The 26,931-nt window shown below is 46.0% G+C and overlaps 1 protein-coding gene and 2 long non-coding RNA genes across 5 annotated transcripts in view; 2 read left to right on the forward strand and 1 right to left on the reverse strand.

Moving 5' to 3' along the window:
- On the forward strand, positions 1-24,249 carry GATA1 (GATA binding protein 1). Of its 3 annotated transcripts, none has more exons than XM_083719515.1 (6): positions 1-1,531; positions 15,663-15,876; positions 17,171-17,554; positions 18,487-18,632; positions 18,906-19,031; positions 21,553-24,249. In XM_083719515.1, the coding sequence occupies exons 2-6, from the start codon at positions 15,705-15,707 to the stop codon at positions 21,865-21,867; spliced, it is 1,143 nt and encodes a 380-aa protein (XP_083575641.1). In that variant the 5' UTR covers positions 1-1,531; positions 15,663-15,704; the 3' UTR covers positions 21,868-24,249. The 3 variants fall into 3 exon arrangements, with proteins under 3 accessions (XP_083575641.1, XP_083575642.1, XP_083575640.1); XM_083719516.1 differs by having other exon boundaries at positions 1-997; XM_083719514.1 differs by having other exon boundaries at positions 2-1,015.
- LOC310835308 overlaps positions 1-26,931 on the forward strand; it is a 94,140-nt gene that overhangs the window by 66,427 nt on the left and 782 nt on the right. The window contains exon 2 of the long non-coding RNA XR_014559534.1: positions 23,804-26,516. This is a non-coding gene — a long non-coding RNA (uncharacterized lncRNA). The remainder of the gene's footprint in view (positions 1-23,803; positions 26,517-26,931) is intronic.
- LOC310835248 lies at positions 8,889-22,734 on the reverse strand. The gene is made up of 3 exons (XR_014559444.1): positions 22,622-22,734; positions 17,374-17,676; positions 8,889-8,999 (listed from the first exon to the last, which is right to left on the reverse strand). It is a non-coding gene; the product is annotated as an uncharacterized lncRNA (long non-coding RNA).

Here is a 26,931-nt window from a genome sequence, read left to right on the forward strand (position 1 = left end):
GCCAATGAAGATCTTTCAGGACCAGTGTTATGTGGTCTTGGCAGCCACTCCCAGTCACCAGTCTAGCTGCCACATTCTGGATTAATTGCAGTTTCCGAGTCACCTTCAAAGGTAGCCCCACATAGAGCGCATTACAATAGTCCAAAATGCTTGGCTACTCTTTTGAGGATCCATATAGAAACACAGCGGGGGGGCGGGCAAGTAGGTGGGCAAGCAGTGGTCAGGATTTTCCGCCCCCCTCTCTGCACAACCTTCAATGATTTCTCCATCCATGTGAAGAGCTGTAACAAGATGTCTGCTTCTCTCAGGGTGGGGTGGGGGAAAATGCTCAGCTACATATCTCCTTCCACGGAAGGCTGAGCAAAAGATATCTTGCAGTGGTGGATCCAAATAGCAAGAGATAAGAGCATAAAAGATACAGGAACTTGCATTGCTGACTTCCTAACGTCTCACATTCTCTTTTTTCCCTGCACAAGCCCAGGCCCCAAATTCACCCCATAGATTGGGATGAGATCTAGGAGTTTGGGTTTCCAGGCTTGTCACCAACCCACTAAATACAGCTCCCCCTCCAACCCTTGATACAATCTCCAGAACTTTTGGCCCTCTAATTCTCCCGCTCCATACACTTGAACTTATCCCTTGAATTGTTTCCAAACGAAGGGTGTTGGTTTTATTTGGTCTGCATATGGGTTTTTATGTATTTCCTCCAATTCCCTCTCCCTCTTCTTCATCCTCCTTGCCGGTCGCCTTTGGAGGAGGCGGAGACATCACTTGGGTGGTTGCTGCTGGCTTTTTTTTTTGGTCATCGGTCCCCTCCCTGTTGCTTTTAGTCTCTCTCTCTCTCTCTGTCCCACCAGTACAGCCTGGGACATCGTAGGAGGACTAGGTTGAGGCAGATCAACCGGCTGAAGTGGCGACACTTTCTCCAGTGTCAACCCAGCCCTTCCCCACGTTTTCTAGGCTCCGTGGACCAAGACGCGTTCAAAAAATTGCCAAGGTTTGTGCTCTGCACCAGGTCAGTTTGATTCAATGTATGCCCAAAATCCAGTTGTTTGAAGTACAGTTGTTGATTTCTCTTTGAGTAATGGACAAAGGCGAGGAATTGTTAAGAATAGTAATGGATAGGGATAGAGGAATGGGGTAGCCAGAAAAGCAGGATTGCAACACGGGTGGATAGGGCAAAGTGCTGAAGATGAGACGTGTTTGGCCTCAAAAATTTATCCTCTGCTTTGGATGCCCTTCACTGCTACTGTATTGTTGGGGCTGAGGGAAGTGCACTCTGCACATGGGTAGAGGCATCCTCATCATCGTTATTATTTTGCATGGTCTATGTCGGAGCTTTGGGACTGAAAAGAGCTTCAAAGGCTAATCCCCAATTGGCACAATGAGCATTTCGAAGCATGGGTCGGCTAGAGACAAGGCAAACTTTCCCCTCTTCAAATGAAAAGGGTGTTGGAAAACTGGCAGCGCATGGCCAAAGTGCAGCGAGTTCGAGAACGCTAGACGCAAAGCAATCACACAACGGACCGAGGTATAAATTGTTAGGAATGTGTATGGCTGACTTGATTTTTTAAAGTTACATCTAGATGTGATTATCACTCCACAGATTAAAAAGGAGTAGTGGTATCCTAACAGATTGTGATAACTGAGATGAGGGAGTAAGCAGATTAATAGATGAGCCAACTTCCAATCTTTGTCAATTTCTAAGTCTGATTCGATGGTGGGTCAGGGCTTTGAACATGGAGAGTGAATTCAAGAAAATAATCCTTGTAGATCCTTTGAGAAAGAGTTAAGGCCACAATCCTATAAACATGTACTTATTGGTGCCTAGGTCTCACTAGATCGCAGGGGACATGTTTCTGACGCAAACAGGCATAGGCTCGGGCAAAATGTGATAGGTTTTGAGTTCTATTATTTATAGTTGTGCTGGAAAGTTAAAATAACTGCACCCAAAACCCAGAGCAGATCTACAGTTCCTCGCACCAACTTCTAGTAGTGCAAATACAAACTCCCAAATTTCATTACCAAAAAAAAGGCAGAGAATGAAGTGAATCAGGATCACAGGAGCAGAAAAATGAGCATGAAAGCCATGAGAGAAACACACTGGGATGGCTGAGAAATGGCAGGGCAAGTATTGCAAGTGGGAAACACAAAGGCTGGCAGAACCTGCCGAGGTCAGAAAGGTGTCTGCAAGAACACAATGGGGAAGGGGAAAATTGTCTGGACCTTGCAGAGAAGGCAAATGGGAAGGTTGCTGTTTGTGTAAAGATGCTGAAAGGATCAGTGTTGTGCAAGGAAGGGAAGAGCGCAGGACTATTCTTAAGTGTACATAAAATTATTAAATAACAATAACCGAGGGGCATTATTGTTATTGCTTGTTATTATGGTATGTATTTTAATACTGTAAACCGCGCTGTAATATTTTGGTGAAGGACAATTTAGTAATTTTAATAATAATAATAATAATAATAATAATAATAATAATAATAATGTGTACAGTGGTACCTCGGGTTAAGTACTTAATTCGTTCTGGAGGTCAGTTCTTAACCTGAAACTGTTCTTAACGTGAAGCACCACTTTAGCTAATGGGGCCTCCTGCTGCCACCGCGCTGCCGGATCATAATTTCTGTTCTCATCCTGAAGCAAAGTTCTTAACCCGAGGTAATATTTCTGGGTTAGCGGAATCTGTAACCTGAAGCGTCTGTAACCCAAGGTACCACTGTAATAAGTAGCACGGGGAGAGGACAGGGACAGGGCAGTAGAAAATCATTGTGCACTAGAGTCAAAACATGCCACCCACAGTTCCAGACCAACACCATTGGAGTTTCAGACAAACACATCAACCAGTTTCTTCACAGATAGACATGCTTTTCCACAAGGGAACATTTGATCCTCTTTTGCCCTGTTATGATAATGCACGGCATGCAAGCAAATAACAATGGAGTTTTTGCAATCACTCTAGAGAGCATTTAAAGCAAACAGTCCAGCAGCTGCTGTCCTACGTGCAGCGACTTGGCAGGAAGTCCCATTTGATGCAGTAGGTTTTACTTCCACAGAAATATACCCAGAATTGAGCTGTTCTTAAGCCTCCCATGGCAAAAATGCCCCAAGAATTATACGTGAGAAGGAAGCCGGTCAGTGTGGTGGAAGGAAGTCGGTCCTTCGATGTGGGGGGACTGGGTTCGAAAAACCCTATCTCAAATGCAAGCAGTGACTCACTTTCTCATCTGTAAAATGGGAGTCACATCTCTATTCGAAACCAACTAACTTTTAAAGAAGTCTTGTTGGTTCCAAATGAACTCCTCCTCATGCAAGACAACGTTCTGAGGATTCCACCCTGAGAGTCATGGATGGGAAAAGACAATTAATAACATTTAATATTAATTTATTTATTTCATTGGAACTAGGATCATCTCTACAATATATCTGTTAAGTCTTTAAAGTGCCACAAGACTCCTGTGCTTTTAGCATTAATGTTGCACATCAGAGCACCCAAACTTCTTCACATGCATTATCTCAGTCATCCTTAGACTAACCCTGTAAGGTAGGCCAGTAATATTATCTCCATGTTGCAGACAGTGGTGGGGAGACTGAGAGAGTGTAGCATGCTTAAGGATGCCAAGGCTGCATATACACCGTGCATTTAAAGCAACCCCAAAAAATCCTGGGAACTGTAGTTCTCTGAGGGGTAAACTGCAGTCCTGAGAATTCTTTGTATGTGTGGTGTGCATTCTGAACTGGGGACTTCCCAGCTCACACTCTTGTTCCTGCACTGCACCAAATATGGAAATACTGACACACACACACTTAAGCTTCCAAGATGGACATAACTCTGTACAGAATGATTCAAAACTAAGGATCAACCCACATGAAACTGGTGTCTACAGAAAAAGAGTGGGTAAAAAACCCCTGCATGAGGAAAGGATATTAGGATGACCTTGTACTGGGAAACTCAACAGGTAGAAAGAAAATGGATGGATGGATAAACAGAGAGGACAGGTAAACAGGAATGGAATATAGTGAAAGGAGGGGACACATGTTAATTTCTTTTGCTCTCCATATAACCACCTTCCCATTAACATCTGATCCCAGAGACTAATGCATTTGCCTCTATTTTTTTGTCCTGCTAAGGATCCAAATGGAACGGTGGCAGGAAAAGGGAGTTCAAGAAACGGAAGTGGGTTGGGTTTTCCATTCTTGTCTCCTGACTTCTTAAGACTTCTCAGTCCCACTTTTCCATTTGGGATCTATGGAGTTGGGGAAGGAGCAGAGGGCCTGAGAGGATGGACTCTAGTAGAAAGAGGAAAGCCAGGAAGTTCTCCTGGTTTACCTTCTGCCTAGGCTCTCGGACACCTGGGTTCTTTGGAAGGTCCCATGTTCTTGTGAAGTTTCTAACGGGGGAAGCTTTAGGCTGAAATGCAAGCTGGTCTCTCTGTGGGAGCAGCATCTGAACGGCTTCAGGCTAGATTAAAACTGCTGCCTGTGATTCAATAGTGCCCCGATAACAAATACCCCACAGATAATTATCTGAAGCCGGTGATAAGGTTCTGGAAGCATCTCTGAGGCCCCCATGCCCAGCTTGGTAGCAGTGTGCAGAGTGGAGTTACTAAATGGCTATGGGCACAACTGTAATTTTGGTTGAAATGAAAATATTCAAAAGGAAATTTCATTCCTGCTGATAAGGACTGGTGTAGCCCAGAGATAAGGTGATGCCTTTGATGTGTGTGGCATAGATGTTTCTGGCAGTGTTGCTTTGATGTATACAGTGGTACCTCGGGTTAAGAACTTAATTTGTTCTGGAGGTCCGTTCTTAAACTGAAACTGTTCTTAACCTGAGGTACCATTTTAGCTCATGGGGCCTCCCCCTGCCGCCGCGCCACCAAAGCATGATTTCTGTTCTCATCCTGAAGCAAAGTTCTTAACCTAAGGTACTATTACTGGGTTAGCGGAGTCTGTAACCTGAAGCATCTGTAACCTGAAGCATCTGTAACCCGAGGTACCACTGTATATGTATTTGTGTGTTTGTGCATGCGCGTGGAGACACTCTCTCTCTCTCTCTCATATAAAACCTAGGACATAAGTTGTTTGGGGCTATGCTGTATGGCATATTTCATATTTCACAGATAAATACAGCACAGGCTCTATTTTAACATCCCTATTTTCAAAAGAAGGTTCACTATTTGAGCTCCCCCCCCCAATTATTACAATGGTACCTCGGGTTACAGATGCTTCAGGTTACATACGCTTCAGGTTACAGACTCCACTAACCCAGAAATAGTACCTCAGGTTAAGAACTTTGCTTCAGGATGAGAACAGAAATCGTGCTCTGGCGGTGCAGCAGCAGCAGAAGACCCCATAAGCTAAAGTGGTGCTGTGGGGAACGAATTAAGTTCTTAACCCGAGATACCACTGTACACATTACTGAAGTCTCTCATTGACCTGCTATAAATCCTGCATTTATTTACCCTGCCATAGTCTGCCCTCCACTGGTTGAAAATCCAACACAGCATGTTCCTTATTGACTTCAGGACCTTCTATACTATTTAAATTCAGATTTTTGTCCTTTGATTAGAGATGTCCTGGGGGGGTGGGGGTGGACATGCTTCTTCTACAATATGTTATCAAGAGGTGCAGTTGCAGTGTATGAAATGATAGAGAGATGTGCCCTGAATGGTGTTTTCATGTTCATGTTCATACACATATGAAGGTGCACGAGAGGCAAGGTGTGTTGTCCACCTCCAGTCAGAGATTTAATTGCTGGAGATCCCAGGGAGGGAGCTGAACCCTGATTTTAGCTGCTTGCACTGACAAATTTCCTGAAATGCGAAATTAAGAAAAGCAGTTTACCTAGTACAGATATCAGAAATTAGTCATTATCCCTGGTAAATAGGAACATAGGAAGCTGCCTTATACTCAGATTACTGCCCCAGCTAGTACTGTCTACCCTGGCTGGCCAGTGTTTCAAACAAGGAACAATCCCAGCCCTAGCAGGAGAGGCTAAGGACTGAAGAAGAAGAAGAAGAGTTTGGATTTGATATCCCGCCTTATCACTACCCGAAGGAGTCTCAAAGCAGCTAACATTCTCCTTTCCCTTCCTCCCCCACAACAAACACTCTGTGAGGTGAGTGGGGCTGAGAGACTTCAGAGAAGTGTGACTGGCCCAAGGTCACCCAGCAGCTGCATGTGGAGGAGCGGAGACTCGAACCCGGTTCACCAGATTACGAGTCCACCACTCTTAACCACTACACCACACTGGCTCTGTGAACCTGAGACCTTCTGTATCATCCAAAGGAGATGCTCTACCACTGATATGTGGCCCTTCCTCAGTAAGAATCACATAAACGACTGGTGCGTATATTTCAGACCCTTTGGGCTTGTGATTTGCTAAGCTGAAGACAGCACAGCAGCTGTGGCCTGCCATCTGCTTGACATTGACCTGGGCTTTTGACATCCAAGGTGGGAGGCAGGAAAACCAGATTTACCAAGCCCTTGGAAGGCCATCACGACACATGGTTGGTGCAGATTGCATTCTGCTAGTGGGTGACGTTGTGAAGGTCTGTTACACATTTTGGGGAGTAACAATGGATTCTAGGCCCCAGCTGCACCATACATTTCAAGCAGTATCACAAGACATGTGTGACTCCAGCATTGTGACCCTGTAGAATAACAAAGGGGACCACCATGGCTGTTACAGCTACGGTGGAATCTCCCTGCTCAGTACTGTGGGGAAAGGCTTTGCCCTTGTAGTTCTCAACAGACTGAAGTCACTCGCTGACAGGGTCTATCCTGAGTCACAATGCAGCTTTAGAGCTCAGAGGTCTACAGTAGACATGCTTTTCTCACTGCACCAGGTGCAGGAGAATTGCCGAGAGCAGAGATGCCCCTTGTGCATGGCCTTTGTCAGGTCTTTGACCTCATCAGCTGAAAATGACTCTGCTCAACCAGATAGAAAGCTCTCCTAAGTTCCACAAGATGAGAACATGTGCGACTCTGTCCATTATGACGGCTCATCCTTAGCAGATCCACAAGGACATGCTCTACGGGGAGCTGGCTTCAGGCACCAATCCGTTGGCAGACCAGCTCTGCATTACAAAGATGTCTGCAAATGTGACATGAAGGCTGGCAACATCAAGCACACGGTGTGGGAATCCCTGATAGATGACTGCAGCTCCTAGAGACAGACAGTCTGGCTGTGCATCCATAGCAGTGAGCAGAGAAGAGATGACCACAAGGAGGAGCGCAGGGAGAAGAAACGCTGTGGTGTATCTGCAACAGCACAACCAGATGCCGTCCTCTGCCCCAGCTGCAACAAAACATGTCTCTCCCATATCGGTCTCTACAGCCACAGCAGGCGATGTAACTCTCCAATGGTTTGACTTTGCCCTTGAAGGCACACTCCTCCATTGTCTCTCAAGACGGACAGATGCCAACATACCACTTTGAACAGCTGCTTTCAGAAGGGGCAACTGAGGAGAGGGTTACATTTGTCTGCGCATATATGGTATAGGAGGGACGTGGGTGGTGCTGTGGGTTAAACCACAGAGCCTAGGGCTTGCCGATCAGAAGGTCGGCGGTTCGAATCCCTGTGACAGGGTGAGCTCCCGTTGCTCAGTCCCTGCTCCTGCCAACCAAGCAGTTCAAAAGCACGTCAAAGCACAAGTAGGTAAATAGGTACCGCTCCAGCGGGAAGGTAAACGGCGTTTCCGTGCGCTGCTCTGGTTCTCCAGAAGTGGTTTAGTCATGCTGGCCACATGACCTGGAAGCTGTACGCCGGCTCCCTCAGCCAATAAAGCGAAATGAGCGCCGCAACCCCAGAGTCGGTCACGACTGGACCTAATGGTCAGGGGTCCCTTTACCTTTATATGGTATTGGAATGTGAGCTGCAAAGTCTTGCATTCAAAAGTAGCCTCAGCCATGAACTCACTGACTGGCAATAGGCAGTTTCAGGCTTCCCAAATACAATACGGAGATAATGACCATGTTTGGATGATCATATCTTGCCTTTGAAAGCTGAGATATGAGCGAGCCTTTCAGCCACACACAGAGCTCCTTCCATTCCTCTCTTTGTACAAGCAAGCAAAAAACAATGTTAAATCTTTTCATTAACCATCACAGGAGTTGCCAATCTGATGTTCGCTGGATGTTATTGGACTCCCAGCAGTCCCAGGCAGCATGGCCAAAGGAACTGTAGTCCAGCTGTATCTGGAGAGTAACAATTTGGCAAACCTGATTTAACCAGGAAACCATGGTTAACAGCTTCAGAACAAGTCAAAGTATTAAATCATGGTTTTAAATTGGCTTAATCTCTTGGCCTGTTTTGAAGATGTTAATTATAGTTTCCTGATTCAGATGAAATGGGAAACTATAACAAACTGAAGACTTCTTGGTTTCATAGAATCAAAGAACTGTAGAGTTGGAAGGGTTTCCAAAGCCTGGTGCAAAAGACCTGGGATTTGGGGTTCTTAAAAAATACCCCAGGCTCCCTCTCTGCTGCTGCTGCCTGAAGATGCAGATTTTTAGACAGACATGGATATTAAGACATGCTGCCGAAGATGCTGCAAAGCTGTGAATTGAAACAATCTCAGTATTGTTGTTTTTTTAAATATAATCTTTATTATTTTAAATTACACACATATACAAAGAATTTACAATCTCATATTACAAAAAGAAAGTTAAAGAAAGCAATTAAGAAAGAAAAAAGAAGAAAATACAAAAGAAGAAAAAAAGAAAAAGCAGATTTACATACACAGAAAAGCATAATCTTCCTTGTTAACACTTAAATAAACACCTAAATAAAAAGACTTCTGACAAAACGAGTCTTCCGATCATTCTCTTGTTGATTCTGCTTAGCTGAATAAAGCACTACTGGGTCACTGCCACCAGAGCCATTTGGTTTTCACTGTACCGCCTTGCTGTCATTTTGTTGCTCGGTTTAAAATGATTTGTAAGCCACCTCGAGTTCCCTTGGCCCAGGAGGGGGCTGCAGAGCAGGTACAGCGCTGCAGAAAAGCACAGCAAATACCCACATTTAAAAATGTGTATCTGAATTCCGCAGCCCAGCCTATGACTCAGAATCCGGTCCCCCATTCCCCCCTCCCACAGAACAGAATCGAGGAGGTCCTTTAAAGGCCCCAGAGGGGCAAAGGGGGAGGAAATGAATCAGAGGACAACAGCGCCACTAGTCCCACGTTCAGAGGAAGCTGGCATGCGTACAAGGTTGATTTCAAAAGGCTTCCTTTGGTACCCCATGACTGAACACACTGCAAAGATTGGGCGATAAGGCCTGGCACCGGATCCAACTGCCATTCACAGGGCAGAGGAACAGGGTCCTAGAAAGATGTAGCTGAGGATGCAGTTTTCTGCAGGAAGACCCAAAAGAACCTGGCAGGCAAGGAACTGCAAGCTCTGCTGGAAGGGCGCTTCTGAATGGCAGGTTAACGCAATGGGGTCTTGCTCGGTTCTACTTCCAGCAGATCTGAAAGCAGCTGGTGCTCCCTTGGGGCAGTGGAGGCTGGTCCACTAGGGCACATGGGGCACTGCCCCATCCCCCTTAGTCTTTCCCCAATCACCTGCCAGTGTGGTGTAGTGGTTAAGAGCAGTGGACTCGTAATCTGGTGAACTGGGTTTGCTTCCCCGCTCCTCCACATGCAGCTGCTGGGTGACCTTGGGCCAGTCACACTTCTCTGAAGTCTCTCAGCCCCACTCACCTCACAGAGTGTTTGTTGTGGGGGAGGAAGGGAAAGGAAAATGTTAGCCGCTTTGAGACTCCTTCGGGTAATGATAAAGTGAGATATCAAATCCAAACTACTACTACTACTACTACTCTTCTTCTTCTTCTTCTTCTTTCTTACAACTAGCCCAGGGGATGACTCTGCCTGCCAACTGCCTCTTCTTTAAGGCTTATCAACACTTATCTTTTGCCCTGTGCTATCTGGGCACAAGTCCACACTTGAAAGCTCCATGTCCGAGTGCCCTGTTTTTGCCTGCGAGCCTTGTCCATAAAAACCGGCTCTTTAAAGCTGAAGTGCAACAGAAGGCAATTCAGGTTATCCAGGGGTTGCTGTTTGCTCTGGTTCAGCCCCCAAATCGGCGTCCTGATTTGATTCTCTCTTTTAATATATAATTATATATATATATATATATATATATATATATGCTTTCGTAGATTTTCACGGGTACAGGAATGCAGGTTTTGGTGTCCTCGGGTGTCTTCCCGTGTAAAAGTTGGGGTGTCCAGTAACAAGAAGCCGAAAGCACCAGCCTGAAGATGACGAGTGAGACCTCGTCGAAACGTCGCCTAGACACCCCAACTTTTACACGGGAAGACACCCGAGGACACCAAAACCTGCATATATATATATATATATATATATATATATATATATATATATATATTGAAGTTTCAAAAAATTACAAAAAATAAAGAAAAATAAAACAAAAAATACAAAATACAGAAAAATAAAAACAATTAAAAACAAGTCAATTTTTCCATATCTTATCTTTCATTTGCTTATTTCCTTGACCTCCTCACACCTCCCTTTTTTGTATCCTTTCCATCTTTGTTTTTATCTTAATAATTTATCTTAATATATTGTAACTTTACATTCTCACCTGTCAACAATCCATTTTTACATACTCCTTTATAACATTACTGCTAAAACCACATAACTTCATTCCAGCATCCTTCTAACATTCCTTAATTTTACAATGTTTCTGTAGATAGTCTTTAAATTTCTTCCAATCTTCTTCTACCGACTCTTCTCCCAGGTCTCGGATTCTGCCAGTCATTTCCGCCAGTTCCATGTACTCCATCACCTTCATCTGCCATTCTTCCCGGGTGGGTAGATCTTGTGTCTTCCAATACTTTGCGATGAGTATTCTTGCTGCTGTTGTGGCATACATAAAAAATGTTCTATCCTTCTTCGGCACCAATTGGCCGACCATGCCCAGGAGAAAGGCCTCTGGTTTCTTCAGAAAGGTATATTTAAATACCTTTTTCATTTCATTATAGATCATCTCCCAGAAAGCCTTAATCCTTGGGCACGTCCACCAAAGGTGAAAGAATGTACCTTCAGTCTCTTTACATTTCCAGCATCTGATTTGATTCCCTACTACCAAAGCTGAAATTAGCCAGAGCACAAGAGAGAAACACAAGAACAATACAGACACCTGTGTTTCCCCCAAAGGAGTCTCAGGTGACAAGCATTGCTTCTCTTTCCCCAGCCCTCCCCAATTTTAGCCTCACAATTTTAGCTCCGGGAAGCTCAAGAGAGTCCTGCTCCTGCCGCTCCACAAACATGAGCTTTGTGGCTGCCTGGGGTTTTGAACCTAGGTCTTCCCCGCCCTTGTCCAGTCTTTGCTTCACACGCTCAATATTATTACGTGGGACACACACTGCAAGCAAACTCAAATAACCCACACACTTTTTTCCCCTGGAGCCTCATCAGATCTGGAAGCTGATATTGATAAGGAAAGTGAAGATGTCACTTCTGAGAAAGAGAGACTGGTTAGAGAATGAGATAAGAGGAAGAAGGGTGAATTGCAGAGTCACTAGGAAAGGGGTTCCTCCAACAGACCCTGGACTTCTCTGCCCTCCTCGGGCAAAGGAGGCAAATCCACAAAGGCTTTGCAAGCACTGCTCTCACCTGGTTTCCCATTACCGTATTTTCCGCCCCATAGGGCGCACCGGCCCATAGGGTGCACCTAGTTTTTTGGGGGAAAATAAAGGGAAAAAAAATATTTTCCCCCCCAGGTGCGGGGCTGGGGCGGGGGAAGCCCGAGCTTCCCCTGCCCTGACCCCAGCCCCCAGAACAGGCTGCTATCCGCAAGCCTAGGGAGCCCGGCAGGAAGTTGCGCCGGTCTCCCCCGGCTTGTGGAGAGCTGCCTGAAGCCCGGAGCTCGCTGTTCAGCGCACCCCAGGCTTCGGGATGCAGGCAGCTCTCCGCAAGCCTTGGGAGATCGGCGCAACTTTGCGCCCGTCTCCCCTGGCTTGCGGAGAGCTGTCCAAAGCCCAGGGTGCGCACCGACCCCTCTCCCTCTCCAGGCTTCAGCGAAAGCCTGCATTCGCCCCATAGGACGCACACACATTTCCCCTTCATTTTTGGAGAGGAAAAAGTGCGTCCTATAGGGCGAAAAATACGGTAAATCCAACTCCCATCTAAGCACAAGGCCCCTGTTGGCCTCCACTGTCAACAGCCTTAAAGGTAATGGTAAAGGGAAAGGGACTCCTGACCATTAGGTCCAGTCGTGGCTGACTCTGGGGTTGCGGCGCTCATCTCGCTTTCTTGGCCGAGGGAGCCGATGTACAGCTTCCGGGTCATGTGGCCAGCATGACTAAGCCGCTTCTGGCGAACCAGAGCAGCGCAAGGAAATGCTGTTTACCTTCCCGCCGGAGCGGAACCTATTTATCTACTAGCACTTCGTGCTTTCGAACTGCTAGGTGGGCAGGAGCAGGGACCGAACAATGGGTGCTCACCCCGTCGTGGGGATTCAAACTGCCGACCTTCTGATTGGCAAGCCAAACCTGCACTACATTTATCACACAATTCTTTTTGTTTATCCCATGGGAATCTGTTGCTGTGCCCCAATGTATCTTTGCCACACTGTTTTAATGGTAGGGATCAAAATGGCGTGTTCCCATTTTAACACTGCAGAGCGGTAAAGGATGGGCTGCAAAAACCAAGACTTTCGCCACCTCCCCACCAATCCATCCCAAACATCTCTTGAATAGAGTTGCAAATATCTGGTGGAGGCCCAGATATTTCTACACCCAGGGCTCACAATGGGGTAGGATACCATCTCACATCTTTTCAGGTGGACACAGTTGGCCCACCTTCCCACTTTCTTGATATTTTCACCCCCTCCCATTGTGAGAATCTCCTGATCTGATGTTTTGAGAAAGGAGGGGGCAGAAACTGCTCTTCTCCTCTTCCGCTCCTGACTGACTGACTGCCTGACTCTGTGTGTGGAGAGAGTCTTATCTATGTAGTGACTAGATGGCTGAGTGGGAGCTGTGACACTCATGCAAGCCGGTAGTTCGTTAGTTTGTAGTAGCTATTGGAAATAAAAGGAGTTATGCATCACAGCTAGCTTCCGCGTTATTTATACTCTGCTGAGTCTGGTGCTCACAATGCACAGTTGTGAGTCCAGGGCACTGAGACCTGCTTTCCAGAACTGGAAGGTCTCTGAAAGTGCTCCAGTCGCCTAGCTCAGTCGGGGCAGAACCAGTTATTGAGCCCAGTCGCTGACATCGGTTGAAAGGCATACAGTGGTGCCCCGCAAGACGAACGCCTCACAAGACGGAAAACCCGCTAGACGAAAGGGTTTTCCGTTTTGGAGGCGCTTCGCAAAACGAATTTCCCTATGGGCTTGCTTCGCAAGACGAAATATCTTGCGAGTTTTTCCGACTTTTTTTCCCTCCCCCCCTTTTTCTAAGCCACTAAGCCGCTTATCTGCTTATCCGCTAAGCCGCTAAAAGCCGCTAAGCCGCTAATAGTGCTAATCCGCTAAGCCGTCAATGGGCTTGCTTCGCAAGATGAAAAAACCGCTAGACGAAGAGAATCGCGGAACGGATTCTGTTCGTCTTGCGAGGCACCACTGTACTGACACTTTCCTCTCGTTCCCACTCTGAAATCATTCCAATTTCTATCTCCACCCCGTTTTAGGCACTGCATAATCATAGAATCTTAGAGTTGGAAGGGACCCCCCACGGTCATCTAGTCCAACCCCCTGCAATGCAGGAATCTCAGCTCAAGCATCCCTGACAGATGGCCATCCAACCTCTCCAGGGAAGGAGAGTCCACCATCTCCCGAGGGAGGCTGTTCCACTGCTGAACAGCTCTTTCCATCAGAAAGCTCTTATTGTTTAGTCAGAATCTCCTTTCTTGCAACTTGAAGCCACTGGTTCGAGTCCTACCCTCAAGAGCAGGAGAAAACAAGCATGCTCCCTCCTCCATGTGGCCAAAAAAACCTTTATTATTATTTTTTACCTCTCTTGCAAGCCTGAGCTCATTCTGAGCTTTAGCCAGCCTGATTTCCCCCTGCAACTGTTGGCTACTCATGTATACTCCTCCTTTCCGATTTCCCTTTCTTCCATTTCTTATACATGCCCTTCTTGACTCTCAGCTCATCTGTAAGCTCCTTATGCAGTCACACCGGTTTCCTTTTATTTTTCAGTTCCAATGTGGCTGCCGGGTGGAGAACTGAACATGCAGAGGCACACATTTACAGATGTGATTCTAGACTCTAAAACCTAGAGCTGGTTAGAAATGCTTGGCTTGTAGCCAATGTTAGTCCTATTTGGTATAGACCCATTGGAAATAATGGACATGACTAACTTTGGTCCATTAATCTCAATGAGTCTAACTGAGTGTAACTTAGTTGGTGCAGGATGTGTTGTGCTTTACAAAAGACAATCCTCTCTTTGAAGTCAAAGTTTGATTTAAGGATAAGAGAGAACAGCAGAGGCCTTGACATGGTCCACCAGCAGTTAGTAGTGCCTGGTCAGCAGATGGAGCAGGCAGCAAAAGTCACCTGTTGTGTTCCCCACAATGTTGATATGTATTCTATTTCTATTACAGTAATTATTTCTACATTTGTGTGAACATATGAACTAGCATATTACAATGTTGTGCGAATTGGATCCCCTCTTTGATTCTTCTTTTTGTGTAATGCAGATCCTCCATTTTGGCAATACTTAACTGACCAAAAAGAAGTGCCAGTAGCACAGCTTGTTATCGTTGCTTCTGCAAGCGGCAGTAAGAGCACCTCCTTAGGTAGCCTGACCACCATTTTGCACACCCCATAATGCCCCAGGCCTGGCATCGTTCTGGGACACTGTGGGAAGGAAGAAATGGTTGATTCTCTCTCTCCCTCTCCCTCTGTGTGTGGAGATATTCAGATAACATTTCTGAAGAATTGCCTTTTTTTTCTGGGATGGAATTTTCTCAGAAAAATGTCTTCTGAGAAATTTTGGCTCAGCTTTAGTTGAAAGGGGGTAAATTAATGAGCAAAGCAGCATTAATATTATATTTTATTTGCTATTATTATTACTCACACTCTCTCATCCTTTGTGTGCAGTCTGGATACTGCACTATGGGCTTTGAAGTGGGATTATCAGGTCACCTCACGAAGTCCAAAATGCAATACGGGGCAAACTTCAAACTGATCTTGGTCTGAAGTAGCTTGGTTGCCAGCAATAGAGCCGCTAGGTATCTAAGAACTGGCATGCTCAGGAATTGGCTGCCACATCTACTACCAAGAACAGCTGCCAGAAGAAGAGGAACATAAATATATTTATCACCGGATAAATAGTGTTGCAAAAGCCCAGTGCCTGCCTCTCTCTCTGCCAACTGGTGGCAAGAGCACATGGGATTAGAGGCACACACACAGGGCCTGTGTACCTTTGGAGAATAGGTAGAAGACACATGGAAACTGTTGTGCTTTAGGAAATATGGTTTATTCACTTATTTACACCTCCAATCACGTTGTCGACCTCTGCTGCAGAGTGTTCTGGAAGTAAAGGCGAACCAAGATAAAACTCATGAATGCTGGTTCTAATCACTAGGCCCTAGCAATGTACTAGATCTCATTCACTTCTCAGTCAGGAATCTGGACTCTCCTTGTCTCATGTGCCATGCTTAAAAAGAATAAATTCATTGCAGGTTTTGTCATCTGCAGAGGAAGATTCTAAATAAGAGCGGACAATGGATTATTCTACTGTGGGGAATGAAGATTCTGCCCCCCAGTATTTTGAGCATCCCCATTTGCAAGCAAATGATGACGCAGACCTATTCTTTCCTGCTTCAGAAGGTGTTGATGCTGGGGCCATGCCCACCTATTTCTCTCGTATGTCTGAATCCTACAGACACTCTCCAGGTAGGAGTGATTGCAATACAGTGATTGCAAGAGGACATACCTTTAAACATACTAAGCAGCTGATCCCAATACCCTCCCAACCTCCCTCTGCCTGCCCTTATAATTACCCTTTTGAATCATAGATGGGTATGCTATATTTGGCAAAGGTCCTCTGTGCACTCAAAGGGACTTTTACTATTACTTTGGAGGCAAAAGTAATGTGCCAGGGCATCTCTGTAGCCGCCTCATTCTCAGAATTTCTGGCTGATTGGCTTACAGTGATACCGTTGTGTTTTCACATTGCAAATATTAAAAGTATATGTCAAACCTACAATTAAAAAAAACCATCAACGTTGTGGGCTGCTTCTATTCAGGGTTCCTGACAGACTGTCATGCTCTTTCTCAAGATACTCTGTTCCATTACCTTCCCGAAACCCCAGTTTTCCATACGCCCCACAAAAGGTACCCAGCCCCACTTAATTCAGTAGAACTTATTTCAGAGTAGACATGGCTAAGATTGCAATCTAGGCATTGTATGGCCATTCACAGTCCTCACTGTGGGAATGTGGATCCAGCCAGAGGGCTGTATCCTAAACTGGCCCATCTTTGAAAGGTCCACCCACCAGTCAATCACTTGATGTCATATTACATCATGTAGTTCAATTTTAAACTTGCAGCAGCAAAGGAAACCGCTTTGAGGTTTTTCCTTGCAGTCAAGGAAGGAATAATTTTTATGAAATAAAAGTAAAGGAAGGAAGGAAGAACTGACTCCCAATTCTTCCTTTACAACCATGGCTTGCATTTGAAAAAAAAATCAACCCATGCGTGATTCATCCTTTTGAATTTGGCACCACGGCTTGAGCTGTGCTGGATGTCATGTGACAGGTGGCCATGGACCAAATGAAGAGGCCTGGTTAGCCTAATTAGCACCCTGAACAAACTACAGCTCACAGACTTCTTGTGGGGGAACCCATGTCCTTTAAATGTATGGAGTGAACAGAGTCTGGGAGCTCTCCGTGGTGCTGCACCACCTGCCCTCCAGCCCTGCGGAGACCTCCATGGGACCAGAACAGGACAAGAGGCTGCATGCTTCTGAATACTGGTGCGTGCGTGTGAGAGGAGCGAGGCTGTCCCTATAGCCTGACTGTGGGCTTCTTGGAAGCATGTAACTGACCGCTGCTGGCAACAGGATACCAAATAAAGGAGCCCCTTATTCTGATCCAGCAGAGCCTGCTTGGCCAACTTTAGCGTAGGCCGACTGCCCTGAACACCTGCACACCCTACTTAATGTTTCCTTTTGTTTCCTCTCCAACAGTGCGGCAGTTGTATCCCGTCCTCAATGGTTTGCAGTGGGTGGATGGGCACCCTTACAGCACAGCAGCTTGGGTCTCCAGTTCTTCTGGAAAGCCCCACGCTGGACTCCCAATCTACACCTCTGCCACGGCCTCATATCAGACCCTCCAAGCACCTCCCTCGCCCAAGGACCTCAGCCCCGATGACAAGGGGAGCCCCAGATACCTGGAGATGTTGAAGACGGAGCGGATGAGCCCCACCCATGCTGAACTGCTGCCTTTGGGAACCCCGACTGGAGCAGCTTACGCAATGGGGCAGGACTTTGGATACTTCCAGCCATCTGGGAGTCCACTGACAGCTGGGTATTCCCCTAAATTACGGGGGGCAACACAGCTCTCTCCTACTGGTGAGGATTTTTGCTGGGGACCATCACATGGGCTGCGGAGCAAAGCGGGAACGATATGACACAATGGACTGCACCACTCCAAACCTCTTTCAAAAGCTCCCCTGCCTGTAAAACAAAAACACCTTGGTAAAACGGTGCAGACTGGAGAGACAGATTGTGCATTTTCAAATTTGTTAAGGTTTTGTACCAAAGTTTAAAATTTGTACCAAAATGCTTTTTCATTTCAGTCCTAATGTGAATATTTAAATGCACAATGTGTGGATCACTCAGATGACATTTCCCATTGGGGAGTTTGGCCATGATGTTGAAAGAGTTTATGTGCTCTAGCCGGCCCAGCTGATCAGCACTTTTTTTGTGCTGGTTGGACGTCAGAGCTGACTAACCATGAAGCTGTTTACCGGAGGCAACTGCAAGACACAGTTAGCGTAAAAAATGTGATTAGGAGAAGCGCAAATCTATAAAATTCTAGTGTGCCTGTCGGTTAATCGTGGTCATGAACTGCCACCTCTGAGCTGCAAAGTTCTGCTCATTAAATGTAGAACGTATTTCTTTCCCACATTATACTCTGCATATGTTTAGCGGCACAATAATTATGACCTTACAGGTTCCAGATCTGGACTCTGGCATTGAAAACACGTTCTGGAGCTGACCTCTTAGGTTCTAGGATGAGCTTATAGGCCAAGATGGATCCATAATGGAGATTAAGCTCTAGCAGCATTTATTGGATATGCAAAGATTGGCTTCCTTTACCCATTATGTAAATGAATTAATATTCCTCTACCCAGGTTCTGACGAATCATTGTTCTTGACGTCTTTCTTGCGCTTTCATGCTGCTAGTAGCATCTCCTCAAAGTGAAGGGCCTCATGCCCGCCCCCTTCTGAGCTATTCTGCCACTTCCCCACTGACTGCTTGTCCCCATCTCTTTCCTCAGAGGCGCGAGAGTGCGTGAATTGCGGAGCCACAGCCACGCCACTGTGGCGAAGGGATGGCACTGGTCACTACCTCTGTAATGCCTGTGGGCTCTACCACAAGATGAATGGGCAGAACAGGCCTCTCATCCGGCCAAAGAAACGTCTGGTAATATATTTTTATGTTCAGTGCAACATTGAGGTTTGCAGAGGTACATTCTGGTGGGGGGGGGCATGGATTGGATTGATCTTTATTACGGTCATTGGCCCGTTACACGACAGTTTCCCATACCAACATGGGGGCATGGAATTCTGACTGACGGGGTGGGCAGGAATGGGTAGGTAGGGGAATGGAGTGGCATGGCTGGACTCCCTGCAATGGTTTGTTGCAGGTTCCATTTGTCGCTGTATGTAACAACCCTCATCATATTCAACCATGCAGATTGTCAGCAAGCGAGCTGGCACCCAGTGCAGTAACTGCCAGACGACCACCACCACCCTCTGGCGCCGAAACGTGAACGGAGAACCTGTATGCAATGCCTGCGGTCTCTATTTCAAGCTGCACAATGTAAGCAAAGGCAGTAGGGCGTTTGGTTGATGGAATAAGGGCATCTCAGTGTGATTGTGTCCAGAAAACTGGATCTGGAGTGTCTTGATAAACAGCCTCAGGATTATCTCATGAATGCTTGCTTGCTTCTCTCTTGCTCTCTCTCTTTCTCTCTCGCAAACACCCATTTAATGGATAAAAAGCATTACACTGATTTTATGTTAAGTTTATAGAAAGATAAAGCATTCCTCGTGCAATATGAACTTAATTTCACAAGCAGCCATCCCAGCCCCACCTGGGTTCTAGATACAAGTACTAGGTCATCAGCATACAATAAAACTGAGCGTTTTTGGTCGAGAATTGCGACAGGAGCAAACTGTAGGCCCTCCAGTTCTTTAACCATGTCATTAATATAAAAATTAAACAGGAAAGGTGCCAAAATGCATCCCTGTTTGACTCCAGTAATGGTCTTAATTCTAGTGGTGAGATAGCCACCCAGATCCACCTTTACTTGTATTGATGTGTCAGTATATAATGTTTTGATTAGAAATAATAGACAGAGGTCTATATTTCTCTTTTCCAATTTTTGCTACAATGCATGTCTTGGGACTGTATTGAAAGCTGACTTTAGATCGATAAAAGCGACATATAATAAGTGACTTAAGGGCTCTTTTGGCTAGTAGACCTGCCACACCAAATAAGTGCATGCAACTAACTTCAAAATCTGCATTTCCCTAGAACTGAGAAAACCCATTTGTGTCATTAAACACCTCCCCAAATGCTAACGTTTTCAGAATGCAGATGTTTAGCGTGCTGTGATAGCTGTCAAATTCTGTCTGCAAGCTGGTGGACAGGATAACAAGAAACGGTACGGCACTGTGGACAAGGCTGCATGAGCACTGAAACAGGAAGTCTGCTGTTCAAAACCTGGCACTGCCATAAATGCGTGCCATTGCCTTGAACGAGCCATCCTGACAAACTATACTTTATTACTTAAACATGATGGCTTCTTCTTCTGAAGATGTTTTCAGAAGGGAACCTGCAGAGGCTTCCCCCTTTGCTCACCTGTTTTCGGCTGCCTGGACCACCTGTAGCTCCTAACAGCAATTTATATGGCCCAGACACTTCGTGAAGCTGCCTCGTCCACCTATTCCATCAACATGCCTTCCTTCCCATTCTTGTCCTCCCTATTCTTTCTGGCTTTCTGAAGTGTTTTCACCCTTGTTCTGTGTTGTTTCAGAATAAGCAGAAGGTTAAGGGCTTATGCACCGTGTCCGAGCAAATCCCCCCTTTCTTTGCCCCCAAACTTTCTCTGCAAAAACCTGCTCTTTAAAGCTCAATCAGAGCAAATGGCAATCTGTGGAAAGCCCAAATTGTTGTTTGCTCTAATTGAGAGCTAAAAAGCGGGTTTCTGTGGGGAAAGCTTGGGGCGGGGGAGAAAATGACACGTGCTTGGACATGAAGCTTTTAAGTGCAGACATGTACCTGGAAAGAACAGGACAAAAGTTACGTGTGGATAAGCCCTGAGTGTTTTATTTGATAAAAGGTACATAGTGTTGTGTCCAGTCGTACCCAGAGCAGATCCATGTAAATGAATAGACTTGGCTAACTTAATGCCCCTTAATTTCAGTGGGTCTACTCTAAGTAAGACTTAATTGGATACACCCATGGATTTTAAAAGAACGTGTTCCCTCCTAGTTTGCCTTTTTGGGGAAAATAAATCTGACCCCCACCCCTATATGTTTGAGAACAAATTGGTAGGCTTCTGCCATTCCCATGTTGCCTTGAGGACTCAAATTTGGGTGACTTTATACTGCTCCAAAGGGAGCACCTTCAGTACCCTTTTCCCAGACCAAGGATGTGCCTCTCCCATCGTCCTCAGACCCTGGGGGTGCCTACCCTGTAGCTTCTCCTGCAGAGCTGTCATGGCCAGGAAGCAGGATGAGGCAATTGCCTCAGGCTGTGGATCTGCCAGCTGCCACATGCATACATGCTTCTGCAACACGCACACACACCCCATCTCTGTTTACTCCTTGGATAGCATTATGTTGCACTACAGCAAGCAAGCAAGCAAACAAACAAAATAATAATTATTCATAATAATTTTATTATTTATACCCCACCCATCTGGCTGGGTTTCCCCAGCCACTCTGGGTGGCTGACAGTATAGCTACAAACCAAATAAAAACATCAACTGTTAAAAACCTCTCGATACAGGGCTGCCTTCAGATGTCGTCTAAAAGTTGTGTGATTCTTTATTTCCTTGACATCTGAAGGGAGAGTGCCATGACCGAGAAGGCCCTCTACCTTGAGAGTGATCCTGTGAAATCCGGTGGGGTTTACTTCTGAGTTAGTATGGCTCCATAGCCAGCCCCGCGCCTCTCTGCCCTCTCTCTGAACCATGCACCTGCTCTGCAAACAGCTATTGCTCTAGCCTCTTCTTTACTCTATGATCTTCCTGTGATTCCTTCTGCTTGCTGGCTCTCGACCACTCTGCGGCACTGCTCTCACGCTCGCTCACGGCTCCATTTCTGCCTTCCAGGTGAATCGTCCCTTGGCAATGCGCAAGGATGGGATCCAGACCCGGAACCGCAAAGTCTCTTCAGCCAAGTCCAAAAAGCGCAAGGGGAATTCTGGGGAAGCTGCCATGTCCACCCCAACCCCCCTGGAGTTGATGCCAGCGCCTCTGATGGGGGAAGAAGCAGCTGCCCTCTATACTCTTAGCCCCATGATGTTGCCAGGACATTTGCTCCCTTTTGGACCCAATCCACACCTTCTAGGCTCTTCACCAGGCTTTCCTCCACAGGCTTCTCCTGCCCCACATGGCTCCCCGGGGGTTGTCTCTGCACTGGGGTAAAGAGCCCTACAACCACACAACAACCCACGACATTCATGTACAGTGACTCTGGGACCAATAAACAAGGAGGGCACATCTCTCTTGATAATTTTTTGGAGCACGTGTATTAACTGCTTGCAGCATGGGCGCCTTGGAAGAACAGGAGAAAAGAATAACAACGGGAGGGTGCTCTGATCCCGCAGCTCGTCAGCAGAGAAGACATATATTATGAGGTAGTTCCCCCAAGCAGCGGATGAGGTGGTGATAAAGCAGTCAAGCTCTTTTCTAGGCTGATACTGCCACTTCATACCGCAGGTGAGAAATGCTAGGGCCGAATGCTTCCCTATCGGGGAGCAGGTGGTGGGAACATTTGCTGTCCATGCAAGGGAACACAGGATGCTGTCTCACACCGAGTCAGACCACTCAGCATTTGCTACACTGACTGGCAGCAGCTTGCAAGGATTCCAACCAGAGGTCTTTTCTGGTCATTCTGGAGGTGCTGGGGGTTGAACCCAGGACCTTCCGCATGCAAGGTATTTATGTTACATTCGGGCGATGAAGAACCAACGGAAGGACAACCCTTCTCTCTGACATCCACTGTTTCCTATGCATGAAAGAAGATTTTTGTGCAGTCCCTCCACCTACTAAGCCATAGATGGAAGCGAGCTACTGATCCCTCTGCCCATCTGTAAATTGCTGCTGTCCAACTATCTCTAACCGCATTCTCTTGTCTATTTGGCTAAGCATGCTCAGCTCATTTGCGTACCTTACATACAGGAGTATCTGCACCTGCTTTTCTGCCCTCACAGCTATGTTTCCCCTGTGGAATAAGTCGGATGAGTGCTCTGCGTGTGGTCAGATGCGTCCCCTGCAGCCTGGATTGCGTGACAACAAGAAGTTCATAATGAGCACCTGTCCTCTGCACCTCCAGACTGGTGAATTGGCCCATCATACCCAAAGCACATACCTTTGCACAGTGCCTCCCTTCTTGTCTTAGCGAAACACATGTACAAATGCAAAAAGAAAAATGCAAAAAGTTTTATGCTTGTGAGAAATAGTGCTTCCACCCACCCTATTTGTCATGTATATGGTAAACGGGCCCTGCCGTTTTAAGTCGGTCACCCCATCCTGAATTCTCCCTTTGTTCCTGTATATCTGCCTGCAATGCAAATGGCAATCCTAATAGTCATCCGCCCTATTATGTATCTCAGCTGTCCTGTCTGTCCCACACACACATACCACCCCCCGGCAAGCCAAGAGTGGCTATCAGTGTGGCTATCAGTAGAGATTTGGGGAAAAGTTGTTCCATGTACATCTCAGCTGCTCACTACTGCTTGCCTGTTGTGGGACATGGAGTTTTGTTTTGGCACTCCTTCACCTTGGGGAACGCTGCACTCAGGCACGCCACTCCCACCTGCAGTGTTGTTCAATCCAGGAAAAAAACACCTATCCATTCATTTCTGCTGACTGTCTAAACCGACCCGTTAAAAATTAGTTGCTGAGCAGGGCAGTTTGTACATTTGTACCGCAGTGAAGCGACTTTTGTCCTGAACGATCTACTGAAAAAAGGGGAAACATCCATCAATGTCTTTCAATTTACAAAGCAAACATGCACACTCAGGATCTCTTTAACAGTTAAGGCACAACTAATCTCCTTTATTATATACTCCGTTTGTAACCCAAAGGGTCGGACCTGGAATTAATTCACCTCTGCCTGTCATTGGCTCTGACTTCACCTCCTGTTGGCCTCTCTGCCTTGTGCCCTACCACTCTCAGTGAGCGTCAGACCAGAGTCCACTTGGCTTATCATTATATTGAAAGGATTCCAACTATAAGCAGACGCTTATAGTTGGATAGCTAGGTGTGGACTAGGGATTCTGTGGCCCTCCAGATTTTGTTGGACTCCCAACTCCCACTGGCACTGCCCAGCATAGCCAATCGTCAGGGATTATGGGAGCTGGAGGCGGGGGGAGGGGGACATGTTCCCTATCCCTGCACTAGGCAGGCCACCCGAAGCCATCTCGTGATCTACAACTGGACTACTTTCCACCGACTCCTATTTCATCCTGGCACCTCACCATTCACCCATCTTCTAATGCATGCAAGGAATTAATTTATCTACACCTCAAAATCCATCCTGTAATGCACTGGCCCAAATTCGCTTCCCTGTACATCTCCTAATGCTCCCTTTCTATGGGTATATTCATTCCCATCTCTAAAGCATCACAATAGGAGACAAAAAAAGAGGAGGGGATGCATGCTGACCTTGAGCAGAGATATCGCACCCTGTCGACTCTTCACTGGCTTTGTAAATTTGCCACTGAGCTTCCATTGATGCCCTGCTCTTTGGGGGTTTAAATTTGTTTCAGAGGGGAAAATATATATACTAATTTGTGTTAACAACAGAGGTGTGTGAGTGAGTTTTGTCTTCGGCAAGTTCCAGCTATGGCATGGCTTGGGCTGCCTGTGAGGAGCTTCCACAGTAGAATGCCGGCTTCTTCAAGTGCCTTCAGTAATTTTTGTGCGAAATTAAATGGATCATGAAGACACATGATTCCTGTAAAAAGGAGTGGGGAAGGTAGAGACATGTTCAGCTACAATAGACCTGCTCTCCTGACTAAACACAGTCCACCAAGGAACATAGTTTATGCTGCATACCTGCCCTTCATTCAACGTGGACAGCTTACAATAACAGACAAAACACCAAAATTGCAATAAAGGAGCCTTAAAACCAACAAACTGGTTACAATATGAAGCAGCAGTAATAATAACTGACTCTAGAACCACACCATGGAAATAATACCATTTAGGGGCAAAATATACATTACTTGTGATGAAGCTACTTATAAGAAGAAAAAAACAAACCCAAGACCCCATTCTCCTCTGAAAGCCACTTTTGGGTGAGGAAGATTAACATCAGTGAAGCGGTAGGAGGCTTCCCGGATTGTGCCTAGTTGTACTCACAAATGCCAGCGTCCCAGATCCTACTTTTCCCACAATTTCACCAACAAGGAAAGCTGTTGATTCTAGTATCAAAGCTAAAAATTTGATATCCTTCCAGGAAAAAAACCACACAAGTTAAATGTGAGTTGTAGGCATTCAAAGTCTCAGTCCAATAAAACCTTTAAACTAAGGGCCTTCCTGATGCCCTTTATTATGCATCCATGATTATTTGTACTCATGGTGCTGTTGGGGCAGTCATATATGACCCCTCTTTCAATACTATTGGTGCCTATAAAGGTTTTGGGGTGGTTAGACTACTTCATTTCCAATCAGTTCATATCTTGTAACCTCCTGCTGAAATTTCTCATACTACAAACATGGGGGCGGGCGGCGTTGTCCCGCTTTTGTTGTGCTACAGTCTGTCTGGCCATTGATCCTGCGGCAGCCCTGGGGAAGCATTCTAGAACATCTAATGAAGCAGAATAAATCCATACTAATGCAATATTATTGTATTGATAACGTTTTGCAGAATGCTGTCACAATGAAACACCAGTCTGGACCAACCCTGTTTTTTCCTAAAAGCACAACAAAACAATTTGTAAGCTATAGCCTACTTTTTCAGATGCCAGACACCTCAGTCCAACTTCGCATTCTTCAGAGTTCCAAAGCATTTTGGAGATTATTATAAATATTTACTTATGGCGCTATCATTGCACATGGAAAACAGAAGAAAGACAGCAGGTCCCTGCCCCAAGGAGCTTACTGTCTAGTGCCTACATTTTAGCAGTGGGCAGAGGTAAGGGGAGGTTACTGAGATATACAGGTCTGCACAAATGCAGTTATGTGTACGTAAGCTATTTTTCAGTTCAAGATAAAGATTCGTGAAGCAGGTGGATTTTGAGAGGGATAAAAACCAGCAAGGAGGGGAAATGGGCAGAAGTGTTTATGAGACAAGACTTGTAGGTACCAGGTTGTGCTGGCAATACTCTCCATTCGTGTGGCTGGCCTGTGGTTGGACTGCAACTCCCATTACCACTCCCACTGGCCATGCTGCCTGGGAGGGAGCGATGGGTGTTGGAATCCAACAACATCAGGCGGAGAAAAGCAGGTTAGCCACCCCTGCTCTACGGGAGTGCTTCTTGACATCTACTTGCTGCTCTGCTTCTTGAAGAAGAAAAAGAGCACCATCTCCCCAGCTGGGACACAGCAACTCTCTCCAGGGACCCTGATTCTTAGCACTCTCTCATCTCATCCCACACACAACATGCTTCCTTTGCCAGAGCTGTTAGGGGACTCCTGGAGACTCTGTCCAAGGACAGCCTTGGCTCTCGCTCGCCCTTGAAGTGCTGGTGGTGGAGGCTGCCTATCTTCCAACATCTCTCCCACCCCTTTTCCCACATCCTTCAGTAGAGCCATCAAAGGAAGCAGTGGGGACTTTATCTGGCCCATCAAGTCACGGTCTCTGGAGGTCTGCAGAATGAGATCATCGCTCCCCACGCAGTCCCCTCCTCTGCAGATAAGGGGCTGGCACGGGTGCTGGGAACAAGGTTGCAGAAGGCAGGAAGAGGAAGATTGGCTGCACTGCCTCCTTCTCTCCTGGGCTCTGGCCCAAACATGGGTTTCATTCCATCCCAGCAGCGGGTAGCACCAGGCTGACCTACTGAGACAAACCCTTCTGGGGCTAATAAGGAAGAAAAGCAAGTTGCTGCTGCTGGGTGGGTCAGAAGGTTTCTCTTTTTTTTAAAAAAAATAATTATTAAAGTTTCAAAAAAAGTTACAAGAATAAGAAGAAAAAGAAGCAAGAAAATACAAAATACAGAAAAATAAAAACAATTAAAAAAACAAATCAACCTTTCCATGTCTTGTCTTTCATTTACTTGTTTCCCTGACCTCCTCACACCTCCTTTTTTTGTATTCTAGTTCAATTAGTTATTTGAGCAAATCCTTTCCATTTTTGCTTTTATCTTAATCATTTATCTTAATATATTATAACTTTACATTCTCACCTATTAACAATCCATCTTTGAATACTCCTTTATAACATTACTGCTAAAACCACATAACTTCATTCCAACATCCTTCTAACATTCCTTAATTTTACAATGTTTCTGTAAATTTAAATTTCTTCCAATCTTCTTCTAC

This window comes from Podarcis gaigeae, assembly GCF_964106915.1.
Source record: "Podarcis gaigeae genome assembly, chromosome: 17".
Taxonomy (NCBI): domain Eukaryota; kingdom Metazoa; phylum Chordata; class Lepidosauria; order Squamata; family Lacertidae; genus Podarcis; species Podarcis gaigeae.